Genomic DNA, 14,963 nt, shown 5'->3' with positions numbered 1-14,963 from the left:
GTGGAGCTCCCCGTTCTGGTTCCGCTCCTCGTTCTAGCATCTCTTCTCTTAACACGTATGGACCCAGAACTTAATCGAGCAGCTGACCAATTACATGAGACTTTAGTTCTGGGTTAACTGAGCAGCTGACCAATTACATGAGACTTTAGTTCTGGGTTAACTGAGCAGCTGACCAATTACATGAGACTTTAGTTCTGGGTTAACTGAGATTAAGCTTTTCCAATTTAACCAATTCTACCTACTGATTGAGGTGGTGTAGATGGTAGTCTACTTATTCCGAAAGCAGTAGACATACTGCAGCGAATTTGGGAGGTAACCAGGGTTGAAAAGTCCTTAAAAACATTTATTTTCCATCTGACAATAATGAATAGGTTAGCTTCCACATGACTTACAGTGAGCCATTTCCTGTTATCCAGGCTAATCTACTTCAAGTCGATTGTAAAAAATAAAACACCTGTTTTTGATTGGTCGTGACTTATGAGTCAAAAGCATAGGCAACAAAGCCTATATCAATAAAGATGATTTGTGTTAGGAGCTTTTCTCAGCATGACACTAAAAATATTGTATAGCAGATCATCAAAAAAAATCCAAGTGAGACATTTGGTTTTCATTATTTTGTTATTTGGAAATATCCCACTGAAGCCTGACTGTGTTTGTTTAAACAACTGATCCTGTATCTCAGTAACGGGAGTAGCAACACATTTGTCTCAATGCTGACGTGTGCTGTTAACCAGTAAACCTGTCAGATGGGTGATAAATAGTGAAGAAATACTATCAGACCAATCAGTACCATGTCAAGGCCCAGTGAAAGTTGTGTGGACATCACGCCATCCTACTTACTTTAACTTCAGACTCCACCAAGCCTCTGTTCAGGCTTGTACTCAGATTTGAAGTGTTAAAAGAATGGGTGAGAAGTGCTTCAAAGTTGGTATGTGATGCTTTCATGTCCACGCATCTCAAATGTCTGTTTACACTTTCTCTTTCACTCTTCGCTCCTCCCTCCCTGCCTCTCTCCTTCCTTTGTTCTTTCCTTCTTTCCTTCCTAACTTCCTTCGTACCTCCAACTCTCTCTCTCTCTTTCCCCTCCTCCCATTCTCCCTTCCTCTCCCTCTCTCCTTCCCTCTCTCCCTCCCGCCTACCTCCCTCCAGCGACCATTATACTGTAGAAGTGCCATTACCACGGCTGGCCTTCCAGACGTTACCCCATGAGATCAAAGAGGGCAAGGCGTTGCAGGTTTACCCGGTGCTCTTCAATGTGGGAATCAACGAACAGCAGACAATAGCAGACAGGTACCGGAACACTTTTCTCTTTTACGGGCGAATCATATCTTCCACTTTAGTTACAAATGTTCACTTATTCTCCCATTGACATCAGTTCATGATTAAGTGACATTTTGACTGAAGTAGAAGTTCAGTCAACCAGCCTTTACCGATCCCTCAGTTTCTTCTGTTACACACTATGGGCGAAAAAACATTTGTTTTGGATGAGATGATGTTGTCTATAGAGTCATTTCCCATCATGCTCCCAAGGTCATTGTCACCCAGTGTAATGTTATCGCCTTTGGAGCATCGAATAGGATTGTTTCTATCCAGCCAGTAAGTCTGGTTTGAGACAGGATATCGTGGCCATGATGTTAGGCTCACATTCAGAAAGAAACTGTGTTAGTGGTCATGTATTGCAATCATTTCAAGATTGTCAGACCTAAGTCACTTCTGGAATGCACACGATCAGTCTCCCTGACCCGCAACTTGTACTTTCATTGTGGAGGGGGTCTGTGGATCTGTCTCCATCCATTAGAACATTGCTCACATGTGATATCTCAGACTTGGGTGAATGATGCGCCATGCCATAGAGATCCGGCATTTACAAAATCACACTGATTGCCGTAACGGGGGGTGCTATAGTAATCAACTGACATTCCAAACTGAACAAGAATGTCTCCTGTTCCGTCATAAAATGTGATTCATATATGCAGCCTCTCATGACCAACACGTTTCTCATAAGGACCTATAAGGTCCCCCCATTGGTTTTTCTGCTAATTAGACTTTTTCCCCCACCAAACTTTGGAGAAGCATATCTCCCATTACGACCTATATAATTTCGGTACTTAAAATTAAATGATGCAATAATTGTCACTAACTGACATAAGAAGGAGCGCTCTGTCATTCGTGGAGGACAACATGTTTACTGTAGACTTGTTCTCTCTTTCTCCCTGTACAGATTAATTTGTCCTTTCAGGTTCTCTGTACAGATTAATTTGTGCTTTCAGGTTCTCTGTACAGATTCATTTGTCCTTTCAGGTGCTCTTTCTCCCTGTACAGATTAATTTGTGCTTTCAGGTTCTCTTTCTCCCTGTACAGATTAATTTGTGCTTTCAGGTGCTCTTTCTCCCTGTACAGATTAATTTGTCCTTTCAGGTTCTCTTTCTCCCTGTACAGATTAACTTGTCCTTTCATGTTCTCATTCTCCCTGTACAGATTAACTTGTCCTTTAATGTTCTCATTCTCCCTGTACAGATTAACTTGTCCTTTCATGTTCTCATTCTCCCTGTACAGATTCGGAGACATCTCTTTGCAAGAGAGGATAAACCAGAGGAACTTTGAGATTTTAGACAGTTATTACAAATCACTAAGCGATAAGGTGCCATCAGAATGTAAGTGCATCAACTGCCACTTTAACATAAAAACATCAGAAGTATATAAATGTCATCAATCATCATGCAATAGTATCCATCTTGCTTTTTTATAGAACACATATTGACTTCATCCCACAGAAGAAAATTAGTTCTGTATATTGTAACGATACATGCCCATTTGTATATGAGCAACATACACTGAGTGTACAAAACATTAAGAACATCTTCCTAATATTGAATTGCACTCCCCGACTTTTGCCCTTTTGAACAGCCTCAATTCGTCGGGGCATGGACTCTACAAGGTGTCGAAGCGTTCCTCAGGGATGCTGGCCCATGTTGACTCCAATGCTTCCCACAGGTGTCAAGTTGGCTGGATGTCATTTGGGTGGTGGACCTTTCTTGATTTACACAGGAAACTGTTGAATCCTTCCAGTTCTTGACACAACCGGTGGCACATAATTCCATCCCCCGTTCAAAGGCACTTAAATATTTTGCCTTGCCCATTCACCCTCTGAATGTCACGCATACACAATCCATGTCTCAGTTGTCTCAAGGCCTAGAAATCCTTCTTAAACCTGTCTCCTCCCCTTCATCTACACTGATTGAAGTGGATTTAACAAGTGACATCAATAAGGGATCATAGCTTTCACCTGGATTCACCTGGTCATGGAAAGAGCATAATGTTTTGTACACTCTGTGTAGTATTATTACAGACATAAGATACAATGTGTCTTTATTTTACAGTCCAACACACACACACCAGTATTTCCATTTCCCGTCTATCATCGATTCAGCTCCTGTAAAATACACCCATGTGGGTCAGATTTGCAGACAGATACACGACCACAGAGATCTACGTTTGTGATGATGATGTTGTTGTTCCACACAACAGCTCTTGTCATCCATCTGTCAGTAGTTTCCATAGATGTCCTCATTCTCGTTGTCAGTGTACCGTATCTTTATCTTATCAATACCTGCATCCTTCCTGTCGCGTGAACACACACACACACACACACACACACACACACACACACACACACACACAAACTCCTTCCTGTTACAGCTCTGTCGAGCAGCCAAATGAACCGACCAAAGCCAACTCGCGTTTTGTTTCCTTTCACAGGTCTGCCATGTTTTCAAACGCAGACGGACTTGAAAGATTTACTCGGAACCCTGGGCCAGAATGTAGTGACGAAGAAGAGAAAGAATGTGGAGATACTGTGGCTCGCTGGAACGGTGAGGATAGAATAAGATATATAACAAGTGGATCTATTCTTAGACATCTGGCTTGACGTCATTCATGCAAACTTGTCAGCCTGCTCATGTCCCTACATATGGAGGTTGATACGTTGGTGCCCTGAGGAGAGGTTTTGAACTTGTGAATGCAATGCACCTGCTACAATGAAGACTTCATAAACATATTCGACATCTGGCAGAAGACCATGCAAGGCTCCAAATAACCCTGATGATTTAGGGGAAATCTCCCAGAGAATGGGCATCCGATTACCTAATCACATAGGTAGGCATAGAGCAGCAATGGAAGCTACACGTGACCGATTTATATCATAAACTGTATCCAGCCAAACCAATCCGGAAAATCCCACACACACATGATTAATAACATTATTGTTAAAGGAGTAAAGGTTGAACACACACATTCCTTTCCGGCTAATTATTCCTCTGGTATTTGGCTAATGATTCCTCTGGTATTTCCAAATACTTCAGACAGTTTTCGGAAAATCTTCTGGTTGTAATGAGCTTCCTTCTCTTTCCCTCCCTGGTCTCTGGACTTAGCTGAGCCCGAAAAGGGAGTCTGGGAAACATCATATAAGCAGCTGCATAGAAAGTAGTGCACTTTCACTTTTGAAGTGAAAATTATTTTCATAAGAACAAAAACATGTTTTCATTGAATTCCCAGTGGAGTTTCCAGCGTACTTTTCTTCCCAATTCTACCTCACAGTCAGAGTAGTTTTCAGTTATGCATTATGTTTAAAATAGTTTGTTTTTGTTTACGTTATTGAGGTGTTTTCTTCTGCTTCTCCCTTGGTCCAGATCTGCCGACGGCTGAACGGGATCAGGTTCACCAGCTGTAAAAGTGCCAAAGACAGGACGTCGATGTCTGTAACCCTGGAGCAGTGTGCCCTGCTGAGAGACGAGCACCAGCTCAACAAGGATTACTTCATACGAGCCCTGGACTGCATGCGGAGGTGAGAGAGAGAAACTCAACTTTGGGGGAGAGGTCTTTAAAGTTATTTCCTGATTTATAGTAGGGCTCCTCGCGTTCTCTCTCCTCGCGTCTTCTCTCCTTGCCTCATTCTCAAAAGGAAGGAATGGAGTGGGAAGGGAGCATTGAAGGGGGAAATCTGAGGACAGGAACCTCCAATCTGCTCCATCGCTGCTTGCATCACTTCCCTCTAATGTTTTGAGGTGGTCGTGGTGGTGAGTGAATGGGAGGAGGTCTACCGAAGGAATCAGAGACAGACTTTTGAGATTCCCCGTTATGTCTCTGGGCCCTGAAGTTGATTGGGTAACCTGGTCGGGAAAACTCCTGGTCCTAATTATAATAAGCCCCAGGAGTCTTTCCTGGCTAAGTAACCGACCTCACTGGGGAAAAACTCCAGGCTCTACGTATGCCAATATTCCCTCATTGTGAAAAGTAACTAATGTTTGAAAGGACAGAAGAAGTGGCAAACATCCTGCTGATCGATCTGTGGCTGCCAACTGGCTATGGAGCTCAGTGGCATGCGCAAACACGCAGCAACATGTCTATCACACTGTTCACTGGCACCAGCCATTTCACCACCCCTATCAGAAGCCACGCACCCGCCCTGAAAGCCTGCCTCATCCCATTTGACTTGGTCAAAGTTCACATCAGAGCCACTTTGTAGCTTGGCATGGGCCCTGCTTGAATACTTTAGAAATGTGTCATTCCCTCCCTTCCTTCTCTCAAATAAATCACTGATCTGATGTGACTGGGTGGGTGAAAGCTACAGTGCTGTATCTAAAGGAACCCATGTTGTCACCTATCCAATGTTGTGAGATCAGTGATAACCTAATATAGCATTTCTACAGCATTTGAACAGGGCCTATAGTGCATCATGATGTCACCCAGGCACATTCCCATAATCATCCTCTCTACTGTCTGTCCTCGTGATGTCAGAAGCCCTCAACCATGTGACCTGAGGTTACCCAGAGATGAGAGCATACAATTCTGTCAACAGAGAAGTTTGGCAGAAGAACACATGATCACCACAACTTTCTTTTTTACATTTATTTATTTAATTATACCCATTTTTCTCCCCATTTTTGTGGTATCCAATTTGTAGTTACAGTCTTGTCCCATTGTTGCAACTCCCGTACGAACTCAGGAGAGGCGAAGGTCGAGAGCTGTGTGTCCTTCGAAACACAACCCAGTGAAGCTACACTGCTTATTGACACAATGCCCACTTAACCCGGAAGCCAGCCACACCAATGTGTCGGCGGAAACACCCTACACCTGGCGAGTTTCTGGGTGCTTGAGTATCTAAGGAATCTTTGTTTCATCTGTGCATCAATTGTAGAATTTCAGCACTTTGCCCTCGAATGGATTGAATGAAATTCAACCTCAAACAAAGAGTGATTAATCAGAGCTTGAGAATGGATATGCTTTCCCATGTGTTCCAGTGTCAAGATGGTTCAGAAAGAGTGACACTGGAAGATAGCTGTAGGCTTGACCCGTCTATGCAAAGTTGGACCGGTAACTATCAATCTTCAGTAAATACGTTTTAGTACTGAGCAGCTGTAAATATCAAATCAAATTTGATTTGTCACATGCGCCGAATATAACAGGTGTAGACTTTACCGTGAAATGCTTACTTACAAGTCCTTAACCAGCAATGCAGTTCAAGAAATAGAGATAATTAAGTATGATGGATCATTCTTTCAACATCGTTTTGTCAGAATAGCCTGTATACTGTGCACCACATAATGTAAACGGTCAGTTGAATGTGGCTAGTTAGTGATGTTCCCATGAGTAAAAAAGTGTGGATCAAATATCTGGGGAATTACAGAAATGCTTACAGAAATGCTATCATACCGACTGTGTGCAACTGCATACACTGTGTGTTCACACGTGAAAGGGGGATACCTAGTCAGTTGTCTAACTGAATGTATTCAACTGAAATGTGTCTTCCGCAATTAACACAACTGCTCTGAATCAGAGAGGTGCGGGGGGCTGCCTTAATCGACATCCACGTCTTCAGCACCCGGGGAACAGTGGGTTAACTGCCTTGCTCAGGGGCAGAACGACAAATATAACAAGGGCAACAAAGATACAGCTCAGATGATCACTAAAGCAGAGTCTGAGAGAACTAAGTCATTTCTAAAAACCTGTTAGATAAAACTGGTTTATGTTTGGAGAAAAAGGAGTGCTTTGATTATATCGAGGGTCGTTATGAGGCTTGTAGAACCGGTTATGGTTAGACAGTGTTGTGGCTTTGGAGCGGTCCAAGAATAAACCGGCTCTACAACAAGCCTACGGCTATAAAATGTCATCATCATTAGAGACTATGTGACTACAAATAATCGAAAACGTCAGAGTTACTTAACTCAGCAGGACCCCGTCTTTCAAAGATCATTCGTAAAAATCCAAATAACTTCACAGATCTTCATTGTTTAAATTGTTTAAACACAGTTTCCCATGCTTTTTCAATGACCCATAAACAATAAATTCACATGCACCTGTGGAACGGTTGTTAAGACACTGACAGCTTACAGACGGTAGGCAATTAAGGTTGCAGTTATGAAAACTTAGGACACTAAAGAGGCCTTTCTACAGACTCTGAAAAACACCAAAATAAAGATGCCCAGGTTCCCTGCTCATCTGTGTGAACGTGCCTTAGGCATGCTGCAAGGAGGCATGAGGACTGCAGAAGTGGCCTGGGCAATAAATTGCAATGTCCGTACTGTGAAACGACGAAGACAGCGCTACAGAGAGACAGGATGGACAGCTGATTGTCCTCGCAGTGGCAGACCACGTGTAACAACACCTGCACAGGATCGGTACATCCGAACATCACACCTGCGGGACATGCACAGGATGGCAACAACAACTGCCCGAGTTACACCAGGAACGCACAATCCCTCCATCAGTGCTCAGGCTGAGAGCAATAGGCTGAGAGAGGCTGGACTGAGGACTTGTAGGCCCTTTGTAAGGCAGGTCCTCACCAGGCATCACCGGCAACAACATTGCCTACGGGCACAAACATTGCCTACACTTTGTTGTGTAGTAAATATTTCCCTTTTTATTTTCATTGTTTTTTATTTATGTTTTAACACTGGGCATTGCATTCATGTCTGAAATGTGCTATATAAATAAAGCTTGATTTGATTTGATTTGCTGGTGTTATGTGGCCCCTAGGGGCCTCTACTAACTGACAGTGTACTGCCTAACAGTCTCTGTGGCTTAGAACAACAATTGGGGTTGAAGGGAGTAGACAGAAAGCTATTTTGATATTGTTTGATGACCCCTACAGCTGTTGCCTCTAACACACATCAAGGGTCAGTGTAAGTGGTAAATTAATGAAATCCATGGGCTGCTTCCGCATAGAACATTTTTGTTGACATAAGAAGGATGCCTCTGTGGAAGCTCCATTAGTTATGAATGGGACTTGTTCCATCTTGGTATGATTATAGTATTGAAGTACCGTCTTACTTTGGCCCCATAGCTAAACAAGCTAGTTCCTTACTTCAAGTTCTGAACATTATGCACTGTTTGCTTTGTGTCAGATCAGTTCTCTCCTCCTTAAAACGTTGCGATCTTTGTGCTTTGCGAGCACAATTGGCCCAGCGTCGTCCGGGTTGGGCTGGGATCGGCCGTCATTGTAAATAAGAATTTGTTCTTAACTGACTTGCCTAGTTAAATAAAAAAAGATTGTGGTGGTCTTATCGTTCGTAACGAAAGAATACTCTCCCATAATTCTATATAACTTTTTGGAACAGGACATTTGGCTTCCTTACATAAGAGCTGAATTAATTGCACGTTGTGTGGCAACCAGCCCTTTGTATTGACGACAGGCTTCTAGATTGACAGTTTAATCGAGACCATGTAAACCGTTTACAAAGAAAGTTTTTAAAGAACCTGGATCTTGAAAGAAAGATATTGGGGGAGTAAAAAATGTAGAATCTAGTCTCAAAACCAATCAACATGTTTAAAAAAATAAAAATATATTTATTAACTAGGCAAGTCAGTTAAGAACAAATTCTTATTGACAATGATGGCCTTCCCTGGCCAAACCCAGACGACACTGGGCCAATTGTGCCCCGCCTTATGGGCCTCCCGATCACGGTCAGCTGTGGTCTAACATGGCATACAGCAGAGAAGAACTTTGTTAACTTTGTTTTACTACTTTCTCTCACCTGGTAGTGACTCATGTATAGACGGGTTGGCTGACGAAACGGATGATGTGGCCGGCAGGTGTGTGTTGTTATGATTGTGATAGCTAGCGTCAATGACAAAACGTTGCCATGGGGGAAACCGTGTGTGGCTAGTTGTTATTGAAACCATGTCTTGTTTTGAGGTGTTTGGACTAAATATAGTTTGCATGTTGTTAAACAGTCTAAGGCAACCCTGTCTGTTTTTCCCCATAGTGGCGCATGCGTCGGTTTTGTTGCTAAACAACCAACCCCTCCATACAGTATAGTTGGTTGCCTTAACCACAGACATACTGGGAGTATTCATGTTCATGAATTTCTTCCCAGTGATAAACTTGACTCATTGCCATATTTTCCACTGCTGTAGGCATACAGTACAGTGCTTAAAGTAACTACCCAGTAAAAACATGTTTTAAAAGTAAATAATCTGTTAACTCATGCCCAAATAATGTTGTTGACTCACCCTTTACTCGTATTTGTGGCGAAAGCATAAATAGGAGGAAAAAACACTCTTAAAAACCCCACCTCAAACTTCTCAAACAGACCATTTAAAAAATGCTTGCTATTTCCTCATGAGGAGGATGAGCTGGCCAATCAGTGGTTTAGTGGAGGATGAGCTGGCCAATTAGCCGTCTACGTGCATGAATATTTTTAATGACCAGTATACGCCCACACCATTCTGTTGTTGGGGTACACCCACACCATTCTGTTGTGGGGGTACACCCACACCATTCTGTTGTTGGGGTACACCCACACCATTTTGTTGTTGGGGTACACCCACACCATTCTGTTGTGGGGGTACACCCACACCATTCTGTTGTGGGGGTACACCCACACCATTCTGTTGTTGGGGTACACCCACACCATTCTGTTGTTGGGGTACACCCACACCATTCTGTTGTTGGGGTACACCCACACCATTCTGTTGTGGGGGTACACCCACACCATTCTGTTGTTGGGGTACACCCACACCATTCTGTTGTTGGGGTACACCCACACCATTCTGTTGTTGGGGTACACCCACACCATTCCAACACAGACAAGCTGCTTTTTAACATTACCATGTTTTTAGAAGTACAGTGAGAGTACAAAACATTAGGAACACATTCCTAATATTGAGTTGCACCCCCTTTTGTCCTCAGAACAGTCTCAATTCGTCGGTCTATGGACTCTACAAGGTGTCAAAAGCGTTGCTGGCCCAACAGGGATGCTGGCCCATGTTGACCCCAATGCTTCCCACAGTTATGTCAAGTTGGCTGGATGTCCTTTGGGTGGTGGACCATTCATGTTACACATGGGAAACTGTTGAGCTTGGAAAAACCAGCAGCGTTGCATTCTAAGGAATCTTTGTTTCATCTGTGCACCAACTGTAGAATTTCAGCACTTTGTCCTCGAATGGATTGAATGAAATTCAACCTCAAACAAAGAGTGATTAATCAGAGCTTGAGAATGGATATGCTTTCCCATGTGTTCCAGTGTCAAGATGGTTCAGAAAGAGTGACACTGGAAGATAGCTGTAGGCTTGACCCGTCTATGCTAAATTGGACCGGTAACTTTCAATCTTCAGTAAATACATTTAAGTACTGAGCAGCTGTAAGTATGATGGATCATTCTTTCAACATCGTTTTGTCAGAATAGCCTGTCTACTGTGCACCACATAATGTAAATGGTCAGTTGAATGTGGCTAGTTGTTGATATTCCCATGAGTTAAAAAGTGTGGATCAAATATCTGGGGAAGTCAAATTGCCAGTCTTTTGCCTGCAGAAATGCTATCACAGCCACTGTGTGCAACAACATACACCGTGTGAAATGTAACAAAAATGATACAGCTCAGAAGATACCCAGTTCAAAGGCACTTAAATCTTTTGTCTTGCCCGTTCACCCTCTGAATGGCACACATACACAATCCATGTCTCAAGGCTTAAAAATCCTTCTTAAACCTGTCTCCTCCCCTTCATCTACATTCTACACTGATTGAAGTAGATTTAACAAGTGGTCAGTCTGTCATGGAAAAAGCAGGTGTTCCTAATGTATTGTACACTCAGTGTAGGTCATAGTTCATATAAATCTGGAAACACTGGACAGTTAACTTTAACATAAAGTACAATAAGTACTGTAAGTGATAAATAACACTAGATCAACTCCCCGAGCTGACAAGGTAAAAATCTGTCGTTCTGCCCCTGAAGAAGGCAGTTAACCCACTGTTCCTAGACCATCATTGTAAATAAGAATTTGTTCTTAACTGACTTGCCTAGTTAAATAAATATAAAATGTTCATGAAGCTCAACTATCTCTCTGTCAATACATTTACTGACACTGTTCCCTTATTTTATCCAACATCTATGTCTTGTTTAAGTATTGACATAGTCTAAACCCAAGTGTACATTCTAACTCCACAATGGTCTGGTTTCAACATGGCTTGTTCTGGATATGTGGGGGTAAGGCTTATCACATTTCCTTAAGTTTTGGGTTGAGATCTTTAAATGTCCCTTTCTGTTGGCTACATGAAATCAACAGGTGCAACAGAACACATCCAAAGCTTTGTCCAAATAATTTTCAAGTAAATAATTGAAAGAGGAGAGATCCAGATAAATGATCGTGCCTGCCTCTACTCGCCCCCTTCATACTTCAACTCCTCTATTCATGTGGGACTTACACTCTTCCATTCATCTTTCCATTTGCCCATTCGTCCATTCATCTTTCCATTTACCGATTCATCCATTCATCTTTCCATTTAACCATTCATCTTTCCATTTGCCCATTCATCCATTCATCTTTCCATTTACCCATTCATCCATTCATCTTTCCATTTACCCATTCATCCATTCATCCATTCATCCATTCATCTTTCCATTTGCCCATTCATCCATTCATCTTTCCATTTACCCATTCATCCATTCATCTTTCCATTTACCCATTCATCTTTCCATTTACCCATTCATCCATTCATCTTTCCATTTACCCATTCATCTTTCCATTTGCCCATTCATCCATTCATCTTTCCATTTACCCATTCATCCATTCATCTTTCCATTTGCCCATTCATCCATTCATCTTTCCATTTACCCATTCATCCATTAATCTTTCCATTTGCCCATTCATCCATTCATCTTTCCATTTACCCATTCATCCATTCATCTTTCCATTTACCCATTCATCCATTCATGCGTCTGTGCTTGCTGGTTGTCTTTGGCCCATGTCAGGGGTCTCTCCTTTACTAACCCACCGGTTCTTTCTGTCTATTCTCTGTCTCACCTCCTCCACCTCGCCCCTCGCCCCCTCGCCTTGCAGTCGGCTCACCCAGGGAGAAGTAGTGTGTCAGTGGGATTCGGACCCCGAGGCGGCGTGCTCTGTAGCGGAGAACAAGCCGGCCTCGCGACACTTCTACCCCATCGCCCTACTGCTTGTCAGCTCACACCTGCTGGTCGTGTGGTTAATTTTAAGTCTTGTTTTTCTGCTTGCAAAATATCAATAAAGTTGCTGACGATGCCATGTACTAACCTTGTGTGCGTCAGGTGGTGATTTTTGTCTGTGCAGCTTGTTTTTTGGGAGGGAGGGAGTATGGAATGTGTGTGATTTCATTGATTTTGCTTTGAAAGGGTAATTGGGTGGATACATGATTTAATTTGTACAATCAAACACAAGCTTTTGACTGTTAATCCGACTAGCAGGCTTGAGGATAGGATGGAATCGATTTAGAATGTAAGGGATTAAGACAATAAATTCTCTCCGCTAAGACATATTAGCTTTCTCTATTTTCACAGATACCATTCTGTTGAACCTTGGAGTCTTTTTTCTCCCGTACCAAAAGCATTGGCCATATAATACTATCAGAAGGACTGGCGATAAACAGTTATCTCTTCATGTCAATGACCGAGAACTAACGTTCTGAGAGCTAGCATTGCGTTCTGGTTGGCTGCTCTGGCACAGATACCAAAGTGCTAACAGCGTAACTGAAGCCGATCACACTGTTACACACTCCAGTATAAACTCCAAGCAGCTTGAGGGCACGTTCTTATCATAACCTCCAGTTGACCCCTGTCAGTTGAGGGACCCTCCTCTTCATAGAGACTGTGATTTATTTACTAAGATTCTACATTTTAGTAATGTACTACATCTCTTCAACGATTCCTATGTCCTCTGGAATAGTGGAAGTGGAACCCCCTCACTCTTCTTCCCCACTCCAACTATCTCCCCCTCTACTCTAAAGTAGAGCATAGTAGGATTCTGATGATCAGGGGAAAAATAGAGCCGTATAAATCAGTAGTGATATGCTCCAGGACACTTCAAAAGCAGTTTTCTCTTCCTCCGTTAGACTGCTGTTAGTGTGTATAGGCGGTTAGACTGCTGTCAGTGTGTTTAGGCGGTTAGGCTGCTGTTAGTGTGTTTATGCGGTTAGACTGCTGTTAGTGTGTTTAGGCGATTAGACTGCTGTTAGTGTGTATAGACTGTTAGACTGCTGTTAGTGTGTATAGACTGTTAGACTGCTGTTAGTGTGTTTAGGCGGTTAGACTGCTGTTAGTGTGTTTAGGCGGTTAGACTGCTGTTAGTGTGTTTATGCGGTTAGACTGCTGTTAGTGTGTTTAGATGGTTAGACTGCTGTTAGTGTGTTTAGACGGTTAGACTGCTGTTAGTGTGTATAGGCGGTTAGACTGCTGTTAGTGTGTTTAGATGGTTAGACTGCTGTTAGTGTGTTTAGACGGTTAGACTGCTGTTAGTGTGTATAGGCGGTTAGACTGCTGTTAGTGTGTATAGACTGTTAGACTGCTGTTAGTGTGTTTAGATGGTTAAACTGCTGTTAGTGTGTATAGACTGTTAGACTGCTGTTAGTGTGTATAGACTGTTAGACTGCTGTTAGTGTGTTTAGATGGTTAGACTGCTGTTAGTGTGTATAGACTGTTAGACTGCTGTTAGTGTGTATAGACTGTTAGACTGCTGTTAGTGTGTTTAGATGGTTAGACTGCTGTTAGTGTGTATAGACTGTTAGACTGCTGTTAGTGTGTATAGACTGTTAGACTGCTGTTAGTGTGTATAGACTGTTAGACTGCTGTTAGTGTGTTTAGATGGTTAAACTGCTGTTAGTGTGTATAGACTGTTAGACTGCTGTTAGTGTGTATAGACTGCTACTGTTATTCTGTCTCTAAAACAGCAACTGTAGGAGTGATCCCAGAATGTAGGAGCGATCCCAAGGAATAGTCCCAGAGTGTAGGAGTGATTTCAGCTGACAGTGTAGGCACAGTGCACAAACATTTCTCAGTCTTAACTTGCCAGGAATGGGATGTTTACAGATTAGAGGGAGGGAGGAAGGGAGATCCAAGATAAGTATCCACTAATAAAATCCAAACGAGTTGACAGAATTGGAAAATTATTCACTTGGACATGCTGCCAGGTATGGGATGTGCGCTACTGACTGAGCAAACATGGCTATGGACCGTTCTGAATTTATGGTCCGGATGCATTAAAACATTTGTCTATTTACATTGACTGGAAATAAATATAGATAGGCATCATTTAATTTATCTTGACCTGGGAATCGCTTTCTCCAGCTGGCTACACTGAGCTCTAACACCAAACATCATAGTTTCTAAAATCAAGTACTGCAAGACAGTGTTTCAAACTAATATATATATATATATATATATATATATATATACTGTATATATAGATAGTATGGGCTGATATAGGCAAATAATGTTAGATAGTCGTGTAATGGACCACATGAGAATTTATGGTAACATATCCTCTGCGGCAAAAGGGGGCACATTTTGATCTTGCCTAGGCTGCAGAATTGCTGGGACTTTGGTTGTTTGTCCCTCCCTAGACGTAGTTTGACAAACCCAGTTTTAAATACTAATTTGCACGGGCATCATGTTGCACCAAGAGCTCCATGGCCATTGAGAGGCCATAAGGAGAGTA

The 14,963-nt window shown here is 42.4% G+C and overlaps 1 protein-coding gene across 21 annotated transcripts in view; it reads left to right on the top strand.

Moving 5' to 3' along the window:
* Nucleotides 1-14,963, top strand: part of LOC110498640 (type II inositol 3,4-bisphosphate 4-phosphatase) — a 284,799-nt gene that overhangs the window by 266,905 nt on the left and 2,931 nt on the right. For 8 of the 21 annotated variants that reach the window (XM_036954243.2, XM_036954249.2, XM_036954246.2 and 5 more), the window contains 5 exons: nt 1,150-1,290; nt 2,557-2,654; nt 3,760-3,872; nt 4,689-4,843; nt 12,339-12,547. In XM_036954243.2, the coding sequence (XP_036810138.2) occupies nt 1,150-1,290; nt 2,557-2,654; nt 3,760-3,872; nt 4,689-4,843; nt 12,339-12,522 (691 nt within the window). In that variant the 3' untranslated portion in view covers nt 12,523-12,547. Of the gene's footprint in view, nt 1-1,149; nt 1,291-2,556; nt 2,655-3,759; nt 4,156-4,688; nt 4,844-12,338; nt 12,548-14,963 lie in introns of those variants that run through there. The other 13 variants (XM_036954244.2, XM_090210360.1, XM_090210357.1 and 10 more) reach the window with 3 other exon arrangements.

Source organism: Oncorhynchus mykiss, chromosome 19, assembly GCF_057628025.1.
Source record: "Oncorhynchus mykiss isolate SJ-2025 chromosome 19, ASM5762802v1, whole genome shotgun sequence".
In the NCBI taxonomy this organism is placed as follows: domain Eukaryota; kingdom Metazoa; phylum Chordata; class Actinopteri; order Salmoniformes; family Salmonidae; genus Oncorhynchus; species Oncorhynchus mykiss.
The sequence above is the reverse complement of the archived record's forward strand: the minus strand, read 5'-3'. Positions and strand labels throughout refer to the sequence as shown.